At 51.7% G+C, this 22,758-nt stretch overlaps 1 protein-coding gene across 1 annotated transcript in view; it reads right to left on the bottom strand.

Moving 5' to 3' along the window:
* CAPN5 (calpain 5) overlaps positions 1-20,589 on the bottom strand; it is a 50,432-nt gene extending 29,843 nt beyond the window's left edge. Inside the window, exons 1-2 of the mRNA XM_056497066.1 lie at positions 20,516-20,589; positions 6,285-6,460 (exon numbers count right to left, since the gene is read on the bottom strand). Of these exons, the coding sequence (XP_056353041.1) occupies positions 6,285-6,446 (162 nt within the window). The 5' untranslated portion in view covers positions 6,447-6,460; positions 20,516-20,589. The remainder of the gene's footprint in view (positions 1-6,284; positions 6,461-20,515) is intronic.
* Between the last annotated feature and the right edge of the window lie 2,169 nt (positions 20,590-22,758).

The following is a 22,758-nucleotide window of genomic DNA, read 5'->3' as shown; positions in this document are numbered from 1 at the left end:
GCACTAGTGCCAAGCAGCTTATCAAGTCCAGTCCTCACTGGGGCTTGTGGGGAGAGTGCTTGCCTGGCACCATGAGGCTGTGGTCCTGGCAGGATCTGGCAAGACCTGCTGGAATGCAGCCAGGGTCAGCATCCTAACTAATGGGAGTGGAGACCTTCTAACATAAGTACAAATCATAACAATGAATCTCTTGTTCATCCTTGAGGGATGGGGTAGCCTACGAATGGCTTAGAAATGTAAAAACAAGGTCAATTCAGAGATTGTATTAAATTATGACCAAATCCTTTCCTGGCAAGGAAGAGTCAGACTGGCAATCAACTCCAGTTTTACTGAAAACAGCAGATAAATTAACAGGCAAATGGCTCATAAATTCTTAAGCTGAGAAATGCAAAGGCCTTGAAGGATTTTGGCCCCTGTGATGGACCCCAGACAGAGTGTGCTGGCTGTTCAGTCAATCCAGCAGCACAGAGGAGCCCCAGCAGCAACACTAACCCCAAGCACCCTCTGGGTGACACCAAAACTGAGAGACACAGGCCAAGACACTGCAAAAAGCTCAGCAAAGACACCCCTGGAGCACAGAAGTTGGTATTTTAGTCTCTCTGGAAGAAACAGCCCCAAGTGGGACAGCAGAGGGTTTTTGCACCCAGTGGTCACTGCCAGTGTAAGTGCCTCCCTGCTAAACTCTCAGTGAGCTTCAGAGAGCAAAGAGCTGCAAGAACCTAGCCTCTGTCTACCCCATTATCTTCACTCTGGTGTTTTTGTCAGCTTCCCAGCCTGCACTACACACTGGGGAAAAGACCTTTTAATGCAGAAACTTGTGGGCAGGGAAGTGCTGGTCCAGCTTTTAGTGAATCAGTTCATTGACTCCTTTCCCCTTCCAGGAAACCCCCAGGGGGATTGATTGCATAATCCTCACTCAGCAAGAGAAAAGAGCTAAGTGCTTAATAATGTAAAGGAAAGTGGAGCTAAGAGATGCTCTTCCATCCTGCAACACCTCCACCAAAGAGAACAGCATCCAGCTCAAGAGACAATGGGCATAATGCATCCTGCATGGTAGGACAGGGGAGAATGGCTTTAAGGTGAAATAGGGTAGATTTAGATTAACTATCAGGAAGAAATTCTCCCCTGTGAGGGTGGTGAGACACTGGATCAGGTTGCCCAGAGAACCTGTGGATGCCCTTTCCTGGCAGTGTTGAAGGCCAGGCTGGATGGGGCTCTGAGCAGCCTGGGATAGTGGGAGGTGTCCCTGCCCATGGAACTAAAGGAGCTTTAGGATCCCTTCCAACCCAAACCATTCTATGATTCTGTGAATGGACAAAACCCCTATACACAAGTCACAGTAGATATATACCAGGCAGAGAATGGCTATTGACAAATACTGTTTTCTTGGTTTCTAAAACAGGATTTCTCTTGTCTGTCTGGGAAAAAACCCCAGGGCTGTGACTGAGAGCATCTCTCCCCAGTGCCATAGTAGGGCTGAAAATGCCATGCCCAAAGATCTCCTGATCCCACAACATTCCCCAAAACACCTGGCCTCTCTCCCACAGCTACTCTCTCAGGCTTTCCCCTCCAAATAACATTGCCCTCATCCAGACATAACACTATTACCATTTAGCAAGAATCTACCTTTATGCTCTTTAATCAGTGACAATCTCCCCTCACAATCAGTTCCTGCAGAGATAATTCAGCACTTGCAAGTAAATACTGGAGAGAGATAAAAATACTGAGAAACAGGAACAGAGGGAAAAACTCTTCCCCTGAAGATTGGGAGGGTGTAGACTTAATCCAAGAGAGTTTCTCAGGAGGTTACAACCATCCATGCACTCAGCACACAGCAGCCCACCTGCCTCCCAGAACAGGGAGGAAAAATCCATCTCCATGCTCAGCCTTGCTCCCTGGGAGGAGCTGAAGGACCAGAGCTGCAGCTCATGTAGTTCAACACCACACCTGTGCATGATGCAAGCCTCTCACCAGGCTTCACTTGCTTCCCACAGGTGCAGTGATGCCCAGATTTGTCCTGGCTGGTGACATGTCCCAGCAGCAGGTCACAGCTGAACCTGAGCCAAGTGTCCTCTTGCTGTAGAGAGAAAACAAGCCCCAGGGGTACTAAAGACAGACCCTAATGGAAGCCTGTAGCAATCCCATGGCATCACTGGAAGCACTCTGTACCCAAGAAGAGAGCTTGGGACAGTGATGATTAGAAGAGATTAACTCTTTTCCCACAGAATAATGAGTCTCTTCTACCTTAGACAAGCACTGTTTTTCCACAGGGGATGAACAGTCACAGCAGATGCCCCAAATCTCCCCTCAATTTTGCCACCCACCCTGCACCTCATCCATCCCCTTCTACTCATCTTTGTGCCACCCCCTGTTATTTACCCACCTCCCAGGATCCAGAGCAGCTCCCCAGTGCACAGACCAAACCTCCTGCTTCCAAGGTGCACTGCCAGCATTCCTGTCCCAAAAGGGGAGGGCAAAACTCCGAGCTTCAGGATCAGGCTGACATTTCAACTGGGAGTGGTACTGTTTGCCCAGGTACAGATCTCCCCTTGCTTCACACAGCAGCACACAGAGCACAAGGGAAAGAAGTTTCAAGCAAGGTGTTGGGATTTGGGCTAAGCTCAAAAGTTCTGTTTAATTTCTAATGAAACATTCGGGTGCTGCTGCCAAAAGGAGCTGCTGATGCTGCCTGAGTGATCTCCAAAATCTGCTTTGGCTAGCCCAGGAGCAGCCAGCTCTGTTTTTAAGTGGATTCACTGAACAGGGCTCCTCAGGACCCCCTTCCCTGCCCAGGATGATGCTGTGGTTTCCCTCTCTCCAAAGCACTCCAGTAATTGGCTTTCACCGGCTGCATCGCCGAGCAAACAACCACCAGAGCCAAAACACGATTAGAGGGCTCAAACAGCTGCTCCCTCTGCAAAGATCTGGCATCCAGAGCAGGGCTGGAGGCCAAGGGAAGCAGGGAGGGAGGGAGGACACCCTGCTGGAAATAATAAGGCTGAGCCCGTTCCAGGAAAGGCTGCAGTGCCGGATGCAGGAGCAAGCTGAAGCAAAACAGCCTGAGCAGGGAAGGGACCTGAGCTACTCCTCAGCCTCTCCTTCTCCCCTCTGCCCAGAAAAACCTCAAGCAAAGGGGAAAGCACTGCAGAGATTGGGGGTTTTGTTGTTTTGTTGTGGTTTTTTTGCCAAAGCATCCTCAAGCTTTGGGAGTGTGTGCAGAAACAGAGAGGATGCTGGAAGAATAGCTGGGAAGGTAGAGATGCACACATGGAGGATGCACTGTTTAGATCCATACTAGCACCATGGAAGTATATAGAAATAAGATCCTGCCTCTGCCAAAGCACATTCCCAGCACCCCAGAGAGTTCACCATGCAAGTGCTTTATCTGAAAAATCACAGAATGGTTTGGCTTAGGAAGGACCTTCAAGATCACCTAGTTCTGATGGCCCTGCTGTGGCAGGAACACCTTCCATTAGACCACAGTGCTCAAACCCATCCAACCTGGCCTTGAACACTCCCAGGGACAGGGCAGCTACAGCTTCTCAGGGCTTTACCATTTATCTCCTATGCCTGATTTCTTCCTGGAGATCACAAGTGACAACTTTTCCGAGAAACCAAGTGGTTGTTTTTAATAGTGGTCAGCTTTTATTTCCATTCTCCACCCACTCTGTTCTCACAGCAAAGCTAAAGACACGATGAGCTCTAATGTTTTATCACAGTTTTAGCTGAAACTCCAGAACAACCCATGGCCATGGCCCTGAGAGATAAAAGTGTGCACACACCATCCCTTCCCTGCAGACAGTATCCCTGGGACTGGGGACTCCGTTTCTTGGTAGGGAAATCCCCAAAACAGCATCTGCCAAAAGCTGGGAGTATCACTACTTGCTTTTTTTCTGAGAGAGATTTAACTGTGATTGCCTAAGAGAAGATTTGCTGGTTGTAATAGAAACAAGATGTTGTGGTTTAATAACTGCATCATGCCATTCAATAGCACACAAACAGAACAGCTGATTTCAACTTCACGGACATTTTGGACTCTACTGAATCCTGCATTAACTTGGAAAAGCTGACAATGATTGCTTTCTTGCAGAAGATGCTGGGATTTTTCCTGGACTCTCTCCCTCAGAAAGCCAGTATGAATTCAGGCAGAATCAGGTCCAGCAACTAAAAATGTCAGTTTGCATTGTCTGCTGGCACAAAGCAATTCTCTCCATGAAACTTAGTTACTTTTGCTGAAATGAACAATTGAGAGGAAAAAAAATAAAGAAATACTTTTGAGAAGGAGGCTTCTCAAAACTTTAGCAGAAAAGAGGGCAGGTGTGAGCTCAAATTCTTTTCTTAATGGTGATTTTGTGGTCCAGGCAGCTGAGTAGGTCTGATCAAACAATCCTACCAGACAGTGGCATCATGAGTCTGCTACTGCTCAGCACACATTCCTTCTGGTGCCCAAACTGCTGGCAAAGCTCCCTTTATCTGGTGCAGAGGCAGCAGAACAAGGACCACCCCTATGTCTTGCTAAGCCTCAGGACCTTGCTGGCACATGAGACCCACTAGCAGCCTCCACTCCTACTGACAGCCCATGCCACAAAGAGCCCTGGTCCAATACTCAATGCTAACTGCTTTAAGGGTGCCCTCGTACCCAAACAGTTCTGTGATCCTGTGAAACTGCAGAGCTGGGGGGCTGGAAAAAGCCTGAACTCACTCCATGCTTCATCAGGGATGGCTTTGGACTAGGTGAGCATGACACCTTGCAGGTGAGGTTCAGAAAGCTTTCTTAGAAAGACCTCATGCTTCAAAGAGCAAGGCAGCAAGAGGATAATACCTGCCTGAACACTGCAAGTGAGATGAAAACAGAAAAGCAGATGGAGAAAAGCTCTGAGATGCTCAGCAGAACACAAGCAAATCTTCATCCCTCTACAAAGGGACCCAGCCCTCTGTCTTCAGACATGGGGCTGAAGTAATGTGTGTGACCTGACTGCAAACCAGCAAGAGGGTCTCAAAGACATCCCCACCTTTTAGTCCCTGAGAAAGCTGTTTAGCAAGTCTCAGCTATCACCTGTCTGCTGTATAAATGGGATGTGCAAGGTGTGTTCACGTTGGCCCCCACAGTGAGACCCAACCATGGTCAGCCCTGTCTTCAGAAGGCAGCTGTGCACAAAGCTTCTTTTCCTTCAGCAGACAAGGGGAATAAACCAAAACTCACACAGGGCTTTGCACAATCCCAGTGTCCAGGCAGAGCTGGAGTGGAAGACAAAGGCAGAGCAGAGGGAAGCGAGGCACCGTCCCACAAGGAGCCTGGTGGGATCTGGGGGGCTGAGCCCCTCTGGCCACACAACACCAGTCAGCTCAGCTCCAGCTCTCCTTCACACAAAGCCTTTTGTCCACCCCCCTGCAGACTGCCCTGGCCCAGACAGACACAGCACTGTGCTGAGGAAAGCCAGCTGATTTTCTGGGCTGACAGCGGGGGCGAGGACGGTGACGGCAGCTCAGGCAACCCCACAATGCCCAAATGGCACCAAGGGAGGAAAGGCACAGGCTGGGAATGAAGGAAAGGAATGAAGGGAAGGGAAGGGAAGGGAAGGGAAGGGAAGGGAAGGGAAGGGAAGGGAAGGGAAGGGAAGGGAAGGGAAGGGAAGGGAAGGGAAGGGAAGGGAAGGGAAGGGAAGGGAAGGGAAGGGAAGGGAAGGGAAGGGAAGGGAAGGGAAGGGAAGGGAAGGGAAGGGAAGGGAAGGGAAGGGAAGGGAAGGGAAGGGAAGGGAAGGGAAGGGAAGGGAAGGGAAGGGAAGGGAAGGGAAGGGAAGGGAAGGGAAGGGAAGGGAAGGGAAGGGAAGGGAAGGGAAGGGAAGGGAAGGGAAGGGAAGGGAAGGGAAGGGAAGGGAAGGGAAGGGAAGGGAAGGGAAGGAAGGAATCTTCTTTACCCTTGCCAAATGGACCACCAAGAGTATTCCAGTGGAATGGCAGGAGGGTTGGAACTAGACCTTTAAGGTCCCTCCAACTCACCATTCTGTGACTCAGAGACAACACTCTGCCTTGCTGGACCCACCAGCCTTACACAATACCAACCCAGCTGCAAACCATACATCTGGTTTATGCACGGGGAAACTGAGTCACAGAAAAGCCTCCTTTGTTCTTGGACCTCACTGGATGCAGAAAAGCTTGGACCTGAGGGCAACCTGGAGGCTCAGGATATCAGGTCTGGGTGTGACAGCCGTGGTGTTTCAGGAACAGCTGAGAGCAGAGGTGGCAGAAAGCAGCCCTGAGGGGCAGGGGATGGGTGCACTCACTTTGGGTCGCTTCCACTGGATGCCCTGGATCCTTGACTTGTAGAAGAGCGAGTCGTCGCTGGCGGGGAAGAGCGGGTCCTCGAAGAGCTGCCCGCGCCGCTGGCACTCCTTCTTCAGGGCGGCGTAGCGCTGGCTCCCGTACGGCCTCACCGAGGAGAACATCCTTCCCACCCGCCCTGGGGACGGCAGAGCAGCACTCAGGGGGCACAGCCTGCCAGGGACACCCGGTCCTCTCTGCAGCACCAGGACACGGTGGCTGAAGACAGCCACTCTGAGCACAAGCGTACCCTGTTCATCCCCGGGGCTGGGACTCCCTTTTACCCCCAGGCTGGCCAAACAACACCAAAACAGGCAGAGTAGTGGATAATAACTGGTGTCCTGCTCTTATCAAATTTGTGACTCATTTGGGAAGAACACAGCCCTCAGAGGCAAAGCAGGAAGGGTGGGCACAGCTGTGGGGTCCCAGCCCTACCCAGAGCACCCCCACCACGGAGCCTCAACTCACGAAATCTTGTGTTTCATAGTTTGTCAGAGACACCAATTTCTCAACAGACTTTATCAGATTGGGTTTTAATTAAAAAAAAAGGTCTCCTGGCAGAGCACTACTTGTTTCTGGATTAATTATTCTTTCCTGACAAGTGCCTTCCTTCCAGGGCAGAAATGTGAATTCAGCAATCCAGACAGCAGGAAACCATTGCTCAAATATCCCCCAGAGAGAGACCAGCACCTCTCCATCACTGCTCCATCCCCCCTGCCTTTTGGTCACTGGGTACCAACTCCTTTGCTCAGGCACAAGGAAAAGGGGTGTTCTGCATAGCTCCCCACTACCTAATCACAGACTTTTTCCAAAACTCCCTCCCTAAAGTTTCTCTGTATTTATTTATAACAGCCATGTACAATCCTTATCTGTCCCCAAAATAGGATGTCCTTTCTCAAAAGCTGACCATTAGTGGCCTCAGCCTGGAAATGCCTAGTGTGGTTTCCTAAAGAAATGGGAATGTGTGTGCCACATAACCATGGCAGCATGGAATCACTGAGGTTGGAAAAGACCTCTAAGATCACCTCTAAGATTACCTATGCCAATCACCACTAAAGCATGTCCCTAAGTGACATAATCCCACCTTTAGTCTCCACCATGGTAAAATAAGGGTGCCCCATCCAGTGGGTGGATGCATCCAGCAAGCTGACCCCTCACCCCTGCCAGTGAGACATATAGAAACCATATGCTTGTTGTGGTATCATAACATGTGGTGGGATAATGAAGTTGTGATAATGGCTCACTGGAAGCAGCTAATCTGTAAACACCCAAAATCCCAGGGATTATATGAGCACTTATGGTCAGCATCAATTCAAGTGTCACAGCCCTGGTTAATGAACCACTAGGATTAGCTGAAGGAAAGCAGGTGTCTGAGAGCTCAACCAATGCCCATTCTGACGCTTGAGGAGCACTGCCCACCCAGCCAGCCTTCCCTCCCCTGGGAGAGACAAAAACACTTCTCTTATGGAAAGCTGGAGAGCAAAGCACGGGTTTTAATTGACAACATTTATCAGCTTGATTAGCAGCACAAGTGCTCATCACTCAGAGCTTAAGTGAACCCAAAATAATCCCTTTGCTCACTGCTCCACAGGTCTGTGCTACTGAGGAGGAGTTGCAAAAGCAGCTCCTGGGGATTTTCCCCCTCCCATCAGTATCAGATGCTTTGTAGCATCCCAGATGCCACAGAGAGGCCCAAGTGCATCACCTGCCCTCAGAAAAGCCTTAAAAATAAATGGCCTGATATAAACTCCCAAATCATACATAAAATTTACTCCATGTGGAAAGGTTGACAGCCTCATTGAGCAATCAAGGAATGCACCCAGTAGTCAAATCCACCCTGTTAAGAGGGCCAGGGAAGGCACTGACCTTCAGATCTACAGCAGAGAAAAATAAGGGAGATGTACCCAGGGAGGCCATGGGGACATCCTGGCACTGAACAATGTCCTTCTGAGTGACAATCAGGCCAAGACCTTCACAGTGATAGCACTCATTGCTACAGAGAGACATGGGGAAAACAGCAGTGCTGGGAAAAGGTGGCACCTGCCTTCTGCAGGAATACAACAGGCTGAGAGAGGAGGAGGATGCTGTTAGCTGACATGCAAGATGAATTGCTTGGACTGGTGCATCAACTGGGCTGAGAGACATGGAAGGGTACTGCCATGGGAGGTTGTGCAGAAAGAATCTGAGATTAGGAAGGGAGCATGGAAAGGAGGGGAGGAGGGAGGTTTTCTAAAAGCCACACTCAAGTTAAAGGCAGGAGTTTGGGGTTTGATGGAGGAGATGCTGAATGCTGCTCTGCTGCCTGTACTGTGGCCAAGGGCTGGCACTTGGCTGCTCATTCATAAAATTACTGCTGCACCCTGCAGCTTGGAGCTGTGCTTTCCAGTGATCCCTGCAGCACTGACTTCCACAGGACACCCTGGGCAATGTCCATCCCTATGAGAACAGGACCATGGTCACCTCAGCCAAGGAGTTCCAGCCCTTCTGATGCCCAAACCTGCCTGAATGTTGCCCTGCTGTCCCACCCTACAGTGACTGTCACCTTGCCAGCCATCTGTCCTCGCTGCAGGGCTACTCTCACATGACAGCCTGGAGATGGATTGGAGTTGCAAAGGAAATGCCAAGCAGACGGGGAAGGGATACTGTTCAGGATCATTTAGAAAAACAAACCCAAACACCTTGCAAAATAATTAAAAGGAAGGGGCAGAGGAAATGTTCTTAGGGCAGTGTTAAAATTCATTAATCTCTTTAATTTGCAGAATTTCATGCTTACCAAGCTGAACTTCACCTCTGCCACATTAAAATGCCCAAAGGCTGTCTAATTACTCTTTGCCTTCTTGGACCAAGCTCAGATGCTCCAGGAGCACAAGAACTGAGTGTTTTCACGCCTGATTTGAATTAACAACCCTACCTTGCATATGCATGTGTCTGCATGTGAGCAGGGAGAGGAATCTGCACTCACCACTCTTAGCAGGAATTTTTATAATCAGTGGTCTGATCCCAACCTCAGTCCTGCCATGAAGGAGTTAAACAAGAAACTCCTTTGCTGGAAGACTGAGCCAGACTTATGACTCAGGGGTGCTGTGGACTCCCCTTTTCACCTCCAGCATCATCCAGGTGCTCCAGGCTCTTCCCTTCTTCCCTCCAAACATCTTCCTCTCCTTGCCTTCCAGCTCAGAGGCTTCTCAGGTGGCTGGCATGGGCTCACCAAGCTTGTGTCATCACAAGGCTGGCTAAGAGCAAAGCCTCCTTGCTAGCACATTCTACAGCTGCCTGCCCCCAGGTCAGACTAAACCCTCTGTTCTAAAGGACAGGTTCTGCTGCCCTTCAGCTCCATTCCTGCTAACCAGGAGAGGGCTTTGATATCACATTGCAAAAGCACAGGATCAGCCAAGGAGAGGATGAACCAGGAGACAGGCAGAGGGGTGTCCAGAACAGCAGGTAGGCTTTTTCTAAATGTATAATTTAAATAATTTTTTACAGCCTCCTTGGGTGTTTCTGCTGACAGACATGTGGCAACACCAGGGTTATCCCCTCACCTACCAACACCAAAGTCCAGCTCAGCAGAGGAAACCCTGTTGGTGCAAGGAGACCTTTACACACTGTTTCTGCAGGACCCAGGGAAGAAGAAATAGTTCAATTGTCACTCTCTGCTTACACTGAACACCAATAAGCACCTCTTGTCACCCAAGAACAAAAAAGCCTAAAGTCATCTTAGAATCATAGAATGGTTTGGGTTGGAAGGGACCCTCAGGATCCTCTAGTTCCAGCCCTCCCCACAGCTCCTCTGTGACACCTGTGCCACTCCCAAAGCCCTTTCCCAGCTGTGCATGCACTGTAGCTGTGCTCTGGACCCCAATGGCATGGCCCAGAGCCAGCAGCACAGGGCAGCATCCTGCATTAGGGAGGGGAAGATGTAACCACACTGGTGGAAATTAGAAAACAAGACATCACTTCTTCCCACACTGACTGTGGTTAACCAGGGAAGCTAATTCCCATGGGAAGTTACAGGTAGCTCGTGGCCAGATGTTTTTGAGCACAGTTGGACATCTTTGCAGAGCAGCTGCTTTAGCCAAAATGCAAATTACTGAACATTTACAGTGGTTACTTGACGAAACAACACTGTTGAAGAACAGAGCACTGAATGTCCCCTTCTGCCTTTATCTCTTTTCTTTATCAGGTCATATTTCTGCTCTCATTTAAGAGCTAAAAGCTCTGCTAGGCTAAAGGTGAAATCATAATTTTTACTCTTAATTATGTTTGTATCAAGCTCTGACTTTAATCAGTGATTTGCTACAGCACAGATGGCATCCAAATCAGGACACCTTAACATGGCACCTTTCAGCCTGAGGGTTAGTCTTGCATGAGCAACCACAGGGACTAGCTGCTCCCCCTCAGAAACTCAGTGCAGTGGATTCAGCCCCAAAAAACATCCTGATGGGGCTAAGGGTTGTTTAGGGCTGTTCTGAGTAAACCCTCTGGCTTTTTGCAAGCATATAAATACAGAAAATGATCCCTGAGGAATCCCCCTCCTCTATGGAAAAAGAAAAAAGCATCATTCTCCCTCTGCAGAGATCCTGGTCCCATCTGCAACTCACTCCAAGAGCTGCAAAGGAAGGAGTTGTCTAACATCTGGATATTACTGAAAATAAACAAAAAAAAAAGTCCTTTTGACAAGGGCATGTAGTGATGGGACAATCTGGGATGGCTTTAAACTGAAAGGGAGTAGGTTTAATTTAATGTTAGGAAAAAACTCTTCCCTGTGAGGGTGGTGAGGCACTGGCACAGCTGCCCAGAGAAGCTGTGGCTGCCCCATCCCTGGAATATTCAAGGCCAGGCTGGATCGGCTTTGAGCAACCTGGGATAGTGGAAGGGGTCCCTGCCCATGGCAGGGGGCTGGCACTGGAAGGTCTTTAAGGTACTTCCAAACCAAACCCTTCTGTGGTTGCATGAATCAAGAGCCATCTCTCATCAAAAAGTGCATTTGCACCCGGGCCAGGGAAAGGGCAGGGTCACACATCCTGGCAGAAAGTGGCTGCAAGTGACTCCATCTCACCAAAGCAGGCCTGGCTGTCAGCATCTGCACAAAGTCAGCTGGAGATAAGATGACACATTTGGAGGCTGTTTCCGGCAATGCAGTGATTTTTATCAAACTTGCTTTATTTCCTCTGGATTTTTTTTTCTGCCAGAACATCACCCCTTCATTGCTTAACAGCAAGACAACAGCACAGGGAGAGACACAGCCAGTCAGCAGGTCTCATGTGCAGGATTGGGATATTTTCCTCCTGGGAAGGTTGACAGGAGGGTCTGGGCATCCTTGAACACCCATCTCCTCCAGGAGCCAGCTGGAGTGCTGGCCAGGAGCTCCTTTCTGCTTGGATGACTCACACTGGGCCAGAGCCCTTTGAGTGGGGAGTTCCTCATTCCTTGCAGCTGTGAGTCACCCTTTGCAAACACAGCCAGATGCTGGGGCTGCAGGAGAACAGGCAGCCCCACACTGGGAACACACTCACTACCCTGTGCTGGCTCTGCCTGGCCAGAGCTCTGCACACAAACTGGGCTTGTGGCACCAGCCAGACTGGCCCTTCCCTCAGAACACTCTGAGAAGGGACCAGGACACATGTCTGGAGGCATCCTGGCAGAGGAAGGAGCAACAAGCTCAAAGCAAAGCTGGTGGCAGCATCTCCTACCAGATCAGAAAATGCAAGAATAGCAGGGAGAGGGATGGAGCAGCAGAAAAGGTGGTGGCAGAAAGACCCAAAAACAGTGGAAGGAGCAAGGCAGTAACATGCCACCAGGCAGCCAGCCTGGAGACCTGAATGTATTCACCACTCAGGGACCAGCTCACCCCAATCCTGGTTTGGGAGAACACAGAGGCCAAGGTTTGGGTACCTTTCCACCTGCTGCTTATCCCTGGGCCAGCATTACTGTTGTGCTATGTTAGGCTTGTCTCCCAGGCCACAGCAGGGTTAAAAAATTAAAAACCCTTGGAGATCACCAGGAGTTGCAGGACAAGCAACAAAAGGTGAATTAATGGCTTTACCAATGCCAAGTCCCTGGAGACAGCCATGACTTCAGCAACCTCTCATGGCCCAGCACACCCTGACCCTGGTTAATAATTGCAAGGAGCAGCACAGAGTGCCAGCAACACCAGAGCACTCCCAAGCTCACTCAGCAGCCAGTGCAGCCTCCAAAAACACCTTTGTGCAGGAGAAGGCAGGAAACTTCTCCAGCACAGGGCACTGATCAGGCAGAGCAGGTTTTCAGGAACTGGAAAAATCCAACCTGGGAAGAGCAGACTGACACACAGAGAATTGAGCCACCTGCACCTGTGGTCATCCAGCTCCTGCTTGGCCCAGGAGGGCTGTCAGCCCACAGGAGGATCATGTTCAACACAAACCACACACCCCATGAGCTCACAGAGCTGCTGTGCCCTTCTCAGTATCCATTTTGATCACCAGGAGAGGAGATGATGCTATCTTTGCAGGATCGGACTGAGAACGTATTTTTATTATTTATTCAGTGTTTCTAATTGAACAGCTAGATCAGCTCCCTTTAAATCCAGTCACACTGACTCCACTGGAAGCCTTGCACCACATCAATACACTCACACTGGTTTTCTTGCCAGCTGGGCAAAAATAATATGGTCTAAAGACAGGTTTGTACCTTTATGAGGCGGGCAGAGGGAAGGACAAAAAAGTGACAGGGCATTGCTTGACGTAGCCATGTGGGCCTTTTTTTGGGCATTGTGGGTCACAGAGCTGATTGAAGAGGCTGAGGAACTGGAAAATCCATTCAGAAAACTCATCATTAGTGCAGGTAAAATGCAGCACGTCTGCATGCAAATGCTCTGCCCTCAACAGCTTCCCCAGCCTCTGGGATGATTAAAGCAATTGAACTTCAAACAAGGCACAGAGAGCATTGGGGAGGAGCAGGAGAGATAACAGGGCTGCAGCTCCTCTGTGGGGGAGTGAGGAGAGGCAGCTGGATCCTTCAAGATCATCCCTCCCAGGCTAGCTGTGATACTTGTCCTTCTGGCTGATCCAGAGCATCCTTCCTGCAGCTTCAGGATGCAATCACTCCACAGCACGCCCTGTCTCTCTCTAGGAGTGTCCAAGGTGAGGATGGTGGGGTTTGGAGTGAGCTGGTCCAGTGGGATATGTCCCTGCTCATCTTCAAGGACCCTTCCATCACAAACCATTCTGTGATTCCATAACACCATCCCCAAGGCAATGGGTTTCTTCTCTCTCCATCACCTTCACCCCTTGCTGCAGGCAGAGCCCAAATCTCTGACCCAAGAGGCCTGGAGGTGCAATCAAGTCTTTCAGGTCTCTTCTTGAGAGGCACCTGGCCATTCCAGAAGTGTATCCCTTGACCTGCTCTGCTTCAAGCAGGATGGGATCATCTCCTGCAAGTCCAGCTGATGGGGGCACTCCACTGCTTCTTACAACAGGCTCCACCCTACAGGCTTTACCCCAGCCCTACAGCTGCTGGCCTCAGATCAGGTCTCAAACCTCTGCCAAGACTCCCAACTTTTGCTAATAATCAGTTTCAGGATTTTCTTTTTGTCTGACCCAAACCTCAATAAAAGCACCAAGGCACTCTGATCCACTTCTGACTTGGGTCCTCCAAGGTTTCTCTTTGATAGGTCCTCAACCCCCTTGGCTTCCTGAAACCCACATCCTATAAATTCCAAAGCCACAACAGTAAATATCAGACCACACCTGGGTACTGACTGATAAGAACGTTCTCCTTGTCTGTAAAACTTTCAGAGTGGCCTAGCAAGATCTGGTATTTTTAAATTTAATTTCACCTCCTTTTCCCTCTCTGTCTTAAACGAATTTTTGTTTCTGGGACTATTCTAAAGCATCAGGAGCACTAAAGTAATACTTAAAGGCTTGCAGCAACTGATAGTGCCAGTGCTTTTGAACAGGCCTCTCTTAGGCAGACTGGACCACCCCAGACCTGTGAGATTTATTAGAAATCCTTGCTACTGGATCCATTCAGTTCTTACAAGCTGAAAGGTCTGAATGTAAGTTCCCACTGTCTTAATTTGAGCTCCTCAGTTTCTGCCTTGGATGCTGCAACTCCCTCAAACTCCAGCCAGCTTTTCCCCCCATTATTCCTTCATTTCAGCAGTGCCATGCTTCTCCAAACACAGTTTGCCATAGAACCCTTGGAGCAGAAAGGGTAGCTGGCACAGAAGCCCCTTGCTGCTTTCTCCAGGCAGGGACTGGACAAAGCTTTCCCCTTCTCCAGGGAGATGGACACAGGTCAGGATGCTGAGCCATCCCCATCCTGCACTCATGCAGCAGTGGTGGTCTGGCTCTGAAAAAGCAGAGTTTGCAGCTGCAGCTTTTATCAAATCAAGGCTTCCCTTTGCTCAGCAGAGAAATCACCTCCCTTAATCACCCCTAAGCAATCTTCACAGTATTTACACACTGCTCAGACAACTGGTAGGACCAGCTCTTCAAGGATTTGGGAGCAACAAGCCTGCAAACACTACACAGGAAGCTTTTGATTACCCAGGTGTGCCTCAGAAAAAATAAAACAAATGAACCCCAAACCCTGAGAGACAAACTGACACGTGTCCTTCATCTCTATACAGGACTGGAGGAAATGGTGGAACAGCCCTGGGGTGGCTGTGGAGGGATGGAGCCAAGCAGAGCCACCTGCATCCTGCACCATGGAGCTCAAACCAGTGGAAATGTGATGGGATGGAGGGTGCTCACTGCAGGAGAGGGATGCCTTCTGTCACCCAGGGAAATCACTGTATGGATTATCTGGAGATGTAACAAAAACACTCCAGCAACAACCACAAAAGCACAGTGCATCATGGTTTAAGGGAAGGTAATTCAGGAGTAGAGTGGGAGCTTTGCCCTTTTCACCCAGAGCTCAGAGAGACTGCTGCTGCCTGTCATGCTACATGGAAGCAATATTCTGTGTAATTATTCTGAACCTTTCCTGATGGTAAAAGCATGACCCTGCCCTGGTCTGCTGCAGCCTTGTTTGATAGCTAAGCCCAGGTTACAGGATAAACCTTGAAGGAATCAACCAGGGCTGAAGTCTCCCTCACACAAGGATGAGCTGCAGCCAGGCAAGGAGAAAATTTCATAGAATCACAGAACCATAGGATGGTTTGGGTTGGAAAAGACCTTAGAGATGATCTAGTTCCAACACCTCTGCCATGAAACATCTTTCATTAGACCAGCTTGTTCAAAGCCCCATCAAACCTGGCCTTGAGGACTGCCAGGGATGGGGCAGCCACAGCTTCTCTGGGCAACCTGTGCCAGTGCCTCACCCCCCTCACAGGGAAGAATTTCTTCCTGCCATCTAACCTAAACCTGCCCTCTGTCAGTTTAAAGCAATTCCCCCTTGTCCTATCTCTCCATGCCCTCGTGAATAATCTCAGCTCTCTTCCCTTTATGTTCTGGAATGTGCTCTAAGGTTTCCTTCTCCAGGCTGAATAATTCCAACTACCTCAGCCTGCTTTCATAGACCTCTGACCATCTTCATGGCCTCTTCTGGTGCCTTCCAACACATCTGTCTTCTGCTGGGGGCTGTGATAAGCAGAGACAGCTCCATACCTGCATGGCACAGAGAGGGAGCCCTTCCCACAAATAACTTCAGAACTTCACATTAAGGTTTCCAGCCTCCCAGCATGGGACAGACTTAAGGTGGCTGGGATGCTGTATAGTCCCCTCTCCCTTTAACCTTCATTCCCAATGGATGGAAGTCACAGGATGGGAGGGAACAGAGCTGGTGCTCAGATGGAAGGTGGAAGGACTAAAACCTGGTCATTCCTGCACAAGGGCAAAGCGAGGGGCAGGGAGAGCTTTTCTCTGCCAGAGGAGTATTTTAAGGCAAAATGCATCAAAGTGTTATTGAACTGGGACACAAAAGCTGCAGGCAGGGGCAGAGGAGCTCAGTCCAGCCCCTCTGAAGGGCTGGACCAGGCCCAAAGGAGCCAGGCTCTGACCTAGATGCTGCAAACCCCGTGGGCTCCCAGCACGGCTTTGCAGGGGTATCATCTGTCACTTCTCCAGCCCAGAAGATCCCCAAAGCATGAGGATCTGCAATATTGGCTGAAAAGCAAAAACTGTGAAGTCTCCTTGGCCACAGAAAGGATTTTTTCCCAGAGAGGGTGAAAAACTCAATGGCAACCATTCCTATTTCCCTCCATGACTCCTGGAAGTCACCCCTACATTGAAGGGGTGCCTTCTACAGCCTAAGCCAAATTAGGAGGAATAAGCCATGGATGAAAACTCCCCATGGTGTGACAGGGAGAGCTCAGAGCAGATAAAGGGTTAACACAGCCAGACGGATGCTCGCCCGGTGAAAAGCACAGTTTCCACTGGGTCTGTGTCCATTTTCTGCAGTGCCCTTTCTCCCTGGGTAATCAGCTGGAAGCGAGCAGAGCTGGAGTGAGCACGGCCCTAGGCTCCCCACCCGTGGCACTGGGAGATGCAGGAGCAGGGCAGCACGAGCCCAGTGCCGAGGCTCTGTGCCCCACGTGTGCCCTGCACCACCACAGCACCAGATGTCAACAATCACCTCTGTGTGGGCTGAGGAGCCTTCTCTGAGGAAGGGGTTTCACCTCTGGATGCCTGCAGAGAAAGGACCTGGCACCTCTGGAGATTTGTGCGGAGGAAGGGAGAGAGCACTCAATCCTTCAAGGCACAGCTGCATCCTTCTCCTTCTCTCTGTATTAACCTGATGCTGCCCTGCTTGGAGAAAGCATTAGGAGAAGAATCGTGGCATCTCTGGACAGCCAAAAATATCCAATAATTAATGCACAAGCGCTGAACAGATTTAGAGGATGCACCCGTTCTTCGTATCATCATACCCCAGCACGAACGCTGTCTAAATCTCCTCTTGGGATCAGAGCCAAAGCCTTCTTTAAAGCATGGATGCTTTGTCATTAATCCACACAGCAACCAGGAAAAGGAGAGATGGATTCATTTTTTTTTTGAGGCATTATCAAAGACAAAAAATTATCTCAGCTGGGCTTCATCTGCCTCATGGCTGGTCTGGTCCCACCTTGGGAAGATGGTGACACCTGCTTGGCTAACACAGCCCTTCCCAAAGGAAACACCAGGACAGGGTGTCTGGACCACAGAGTCCCAGCCTCCTACACTGACAGATGCTGAGACCTCCTTATATCACAGCCAAGCACCTTGCAAGAGGTGATGTGCTCTCATTCACACTCTCCCACCTTTCTCTGATGTGACACACTTGCAGAGCCTCTAGAGAAGCCTCCTAAGCTACAGTGACTGAATTCACACCCCAGCACCAACACTGCCCCCAGTTTAAATCGCTCTTCTGCCTGCCTGGAGTTCACCCCTCGGATGTATTTGGAGTCAGCAAGCACATCCCCTCTCTGCCTTTGTTTCACTGGGCTTTTATAGCCTCATATAATAGCTGTCCATCCCTCTGAGCAGCTTCAGAGCCCTCTTCCCTGCACCTGCTCCAGGCTGAGTTAATCCCTCTCAAGCACCAGATCGAAGAGCTGGTCCTTCCAGTTAACTCTTCCATACCCATGTCCCACAAACACCCTTTGCCTGCTTCCCTTTGCCTTTTTGCAATGCTCCCAGGGCATCCAGGACCAAAACAGCCCTGAGCCCCCAGTCTCAGCTATCCCAATATGATTTAATCTCTAAACACAGCACAAAGCCCAGACATAGTGTGCCCCACTGTATAGGCTGGTATACAAATTCAGGGACATCCCCACAGCCTGAAACCCCTCCTGGAGGTCAGCTGCTCCCCTCTGGCTGAGCACCTCATCCCTCTCAGCTTGGTCTGCAGGCGAATCTCGGCATGAAAAACGAGAATGAGCTCAGATCCTCCCTTAAAGGCTTTAAGCAGATTTAAGCTCTGCTGCGTGGGCTTAATCTGTCCAGCAGTGCCCTTTGCCACCTCCCTCAGTCCTCCCCCAGCAGAAATCTTCTCCACTGACATACTCCCACATGCACTGTGTAAACAGCTGGCACATCCAGGTAAAGGAGACCTGGAGCATCTCCTTCCCCTATAAAATGAGAGCACAGCTACAGCTCAGTCCCTTTCAGGAACAGTTCAGGGTTTCCACCTCCACCTCAGAGGCTTGAGAATACCCACGGTAGTGGTCCATCACCAGCTGAAAGCCCCCTTGAACAAAAACTGCCACGGGAGACAGCAGCTGGGCAGGGATTTTCCTGGGCTTACAGCCATGTCAAAGCCACACCTAAGTCATTTCATACAAGGAATGGAGTGCTGATGGCAGGGAGCAGAGCAGACTGTGAGTCTGCCACAAACCTCCTGAGCGCCTTGGTCAGGTCACTTTGCCCCTATTTCACGTGTCACTGCTTTGCAGATAGCATCATCCCTTCTGCATGTCACCACGGTGTCCTTACTACATGACAAAGGGACTTGAGCTCTACTCTGAGCAGGGCCTGCTAGAGCAAGCACTGCTGGCTTCCTCAAAACCTGCTTTTCCTTTTGCTCATGACTTGATCCTTAATTCTGGTGCCAAGAAGAAAGTTTTTCCCAACCAGTTCTGGCACATGGCTGCTGGCAAGCCCCAGCCGAGCGAGCCAGTCCCCACGCACACAGCAGCACCTATACACACACCCACTGCAGGAGGGGTTCAGTCCCCACATCCCACTCCTAAGGGCAGAGAAAGGGCTTCTGAAAGAGCATCCCTCACTCCCTCTTGGGTTTTACACTGCCTGGGTCATGGGTCATGGGCTGGAGTTGAGCCCCAGGTGATGCACATGAAAGAATCACTTAAATAAGTAGGAGGCAGCTGATGTTCCTGGGAAGGGCAGGTGGAAATAGATCCCACCAGGACAGATGTGCCTGTAGCAATATGTTGCACAGAGCAGGAGCCAAGTGGTGAGCACTTGCATCAGGCTCTGCACCTCATCCATGCCTGCCTCTGCTGCTTTTTCCCTGCCCTAGTCCTTGCTGCCCCAAGGATGCTGCCAACAGGTGATACCCAAAATTTGTTCCTCCTCCATTCACTGCTCCCCTGAGCAGCAGGGCCAGCCAGGCTCCTGCACCTTGGGCTACCCACTATCCATGTGCAGAGCAAGGGGTGAGAGATGCAGTTCCAGGGGACCCCATGCTGCCTTCCCTCCAGTATAACACTGGTCCAGCATGCTTGGAGCACAGGCTGACCCTGGCTGGAGCATCCCTCCAAGATACGAGATGGGATGGAGATAAAAGGTGTCCTGGGGAAAGCCTGCAGCATGATCCTTGCTGGATGCAGAAAACAAGCAGCTGAGGATTTAAGAGCATGTTCTGAGCTCGCTGCTCTGTTTCCAGCTCCATTTGCCGTGGCTGCACTCCCCACCTAGCTCAGAGCTAAGGCAGCATCCAGGCAGAAATGGTAACTGGTGATAAGTAGCTGGTAACATACCCAAGCATGACAAGGGTGGATCTGCAGGGCCAGGCGTGCAGCCCACACTCACCTGCAGCTCCCAGAGCAGGAGGTGGGGGAGAGAAGACCAGAGCCATAACCAACGGGACACCCTCTGCTAGAAAGCACTGGTGTCTCAAGCTCAAAATAACATTTTTCAGGGAAGGAAGAAAAGGATGGGATTTGGAAAATCCAGATTCATATCTCTGCTTGGAAACCCCAAAAGCCATCAGTCTCCTGCACCCCAGCAGCAAGTTTCTTAAAAGCAGGAGCTCTCTCTCGCCTTAACTTTCCAGGAGACTTTCTAGAAGCCCCTGCGTTTGTCCAAAAAAAAAAAAAACAAACGGAACAAAGAACAATACTGAAACCTCAGGATTTTTTTCTCAGCGCAGAAATCCTGCTCTCCAGACAGCGCCGAGGCCTCGGTGCCCAAAGTTTCTGTCCAGCCTGGCTCCACAGGCTGAACTGGGGGGCAGCTGCGGGGTTCTACCCATCCGGGATGCAACTTTCCGCCAGCACCCCGCCTTCCAGCACCCCCAAACACGGGCGCTTTTGAAGGCGAGAGCAGCAGCGAGCCCGGCGCAGGGGAGGCGGAGGGGAGTGCCTGCTTCGGGCTTTTTCCCCCAAAGCCCTTTAGGCTCATACACGCTCACACACAAGCACAGTGCCCCCACCCCGGAACGCAGCCGTGCCCGTTCCCAAAGCCACAGGTGCCCCCTGCATCCCCCGAGGAGGCGGCGGGACCCCGGGCGGGGCTGCAGGGACGAGCCAGCCCTCCCGGGGCCGGAGGCTCCTTACCTGCCCGGTGCCGGTGCCGGCTCCGGGTGCCGCTGCCCGCAGCGCTCCGCGTCCCGCAAGCACCGCCCCGACGGGCGGGCGGGAGCGGGGCCGCGCCTGCGCCCCGCGCCCTCCGGGAACGGGAACAGGGAACCGGGAACCGGCACCGGGAGCGGGCACCGGGACACGCACCGGGAACCGGCACCGGGACCGGCACAGGGACACGCACCGGGACCGGGACACGTACGGCACTGGGACCGGCACCGGCACTGGGACCGGCACCGGGACCGCGCCTGCGCTCCGCGCCAGGTCCGAGCGCCGGGACCGGCACCTGGACACACCGCGGGACCGGCTCCGGCAACCAGGGCCGGCACGGGCAGGGGGAGCCGGGAACGGGGTCGTGAATAATGGGAACCGGTGCTGGGAACGGGGAACGGGGTCGCGAACGGGAGAGCGAAGCGGCACCGGGAACTCGCAATCAGGCGCCGGAAAGCGGCACTCCGCACTGCTGGGAGCTGTGGTCACACTGGGAATGGAGCTGTGGTCACACTGGGAATGGAGCTGTGGTCACATTGGGAATGGGAGCTGTGGTCACTGCTGGGAATGGGGGCTGTGGTCACACTGGGAATGGAGACTGTGGTCACACTGGGAATGGGAGCTGTGGTCACACTGGGAATGGGAGCTGTGGTCACACTGGGAATGGGGGCTGTGGTCGCACTGGGAATGGGAGCTGTGGTCACTGCTGGGAATGGGAGCTGTGGTCACACTGGGAATGGGGACTGTGATCACACTGGGAATGGGGGCTGTGGTCACACTGGGAATGGGGGCTGTGGTCACACTGGGAATGGGGCTGTTGTCACACTGGGAATGGGAGCTGTGGTCACACTGGGAATGGGAGCTGTGGTTCACACTGGGAATGGGAGCTGTGGTCACACTGGGAATGGGGGCTGTGGTCACTACTGGGAATGGGGGCTGTGGTCACACTGGGAATGGGGGCTGTGGTCACACTGGGAATGGGAGCTGTGGTCACTACTGGGAATGGGAGCTGTGGTCACACTGGGAATGGGGGCTGTTGTCACACTGGGAATGGGAGCTGTGGTCACACTGGGAATGGGAGCTGTGGTTCACACTGGGAATGGGAGCTGTGGTCACACTGGGAATGGGGGCTGTGGTCACACTGGGAATGGGGACTGTGATCACACTGGGAATGGGGGCTGTGGTCACTACTGGGAATGGGGGCTGTGGTCACACTGGGAATGGGGGCTGTGGTCACACTGGGAATGGGAGCTGTGGTCACTACTGGGAATGGGAGCTGTGGTCACACTGGGAATGGGGGCTGTTGTCACACTGGGAATGGGAGCTGTGGTCACACTGGGAATGGGAGCTGTGGTTCACACTGGGAATGGGAGCTGTGGTCACACTGGGAATGGGGGCTGTGGTCACACTGGGAATGGGGACTGTGATCACACTGGGAATGGGGGCTGTGGTCACTACTGGGAATGGGGGCTGTGGTCACACTGGGAATGGGAGCTGTGGTCACACTGGGAATGGAGCTGTGGTCACACTGGGAATGGGAGCTGTGGTCACACTGGGAATGGGGGCTGTGGTCACTACTGGGAATGGGAGCTGTGATCACACTGGGAATGGGGGCTGTGGTCACTACTGGGAATGGGGGCTGTGGTCACACTGGGAATGGGGGCTGTGGTTCACACTGGGAATGGGAGCTGTGGTCACACTGGGAATGGGAGCTGTGGTCACACTGGGAATGGGGGCTGTGGTCACACTGGGAATGGGGGCTGTGGTCACACTGGGAATGGAGCTGTGGTCACACTGGGAATGGGGACTGTGGTCACACTGGGAATGGGGACTGTGATCACACTGGGAATGGGGGCTGTGGTCACACTGGGAATGGGGGCTGTGGTCACACTGGGAATGGGAGCTGTGGTCACTACTGGGAATGGGAGCTGTGGTCACACTGGGAATGGGGGCTGTGGTCACACTGGGAATGGGAGCTGTGGTTCACACTGGGAATGGGAGCTGTGGTCACACTGGGAATGGGAGCTGTGGTCACACTGGGAATGGGGGCTGTGGTCACACTGGGATGGGAGCTGTGGTCACACACTGGGAATGGGAGCTGTGGTCACACTGGGAATGGGAGCTGTGGTCATACTGGGAATGGGGCTGTGGTCACACTGGGAATGGGGGCTGTGGTCACACTGGGAATGGGAGCTGTGGTCACACTGGGAATGGGAGCTGTGGTCATT

This window comes from Oenanthe melanoleuca, chromosome 1 (genome assembly GCF_029582105.1).
Source record: "Oenanthe melanoleuca isolate GR-GAL-2019-014 chromosome 1, OMel1.0, whole genome shotgun sequence".
In the NCBI taxonomy this organism is placed as follows: domain Eukaryota; kingdom Metazoa; phylum Chordata; class Aves; order Passeriformes; family Muscicapidae; genus Oenanthe; species Oenanthe melanoleuca.
The sequence above is the reverse complement of the archived record's forward strand: the minus strand, read 5'-3'. Positions and strand labels throughout refer to the sequence as shown.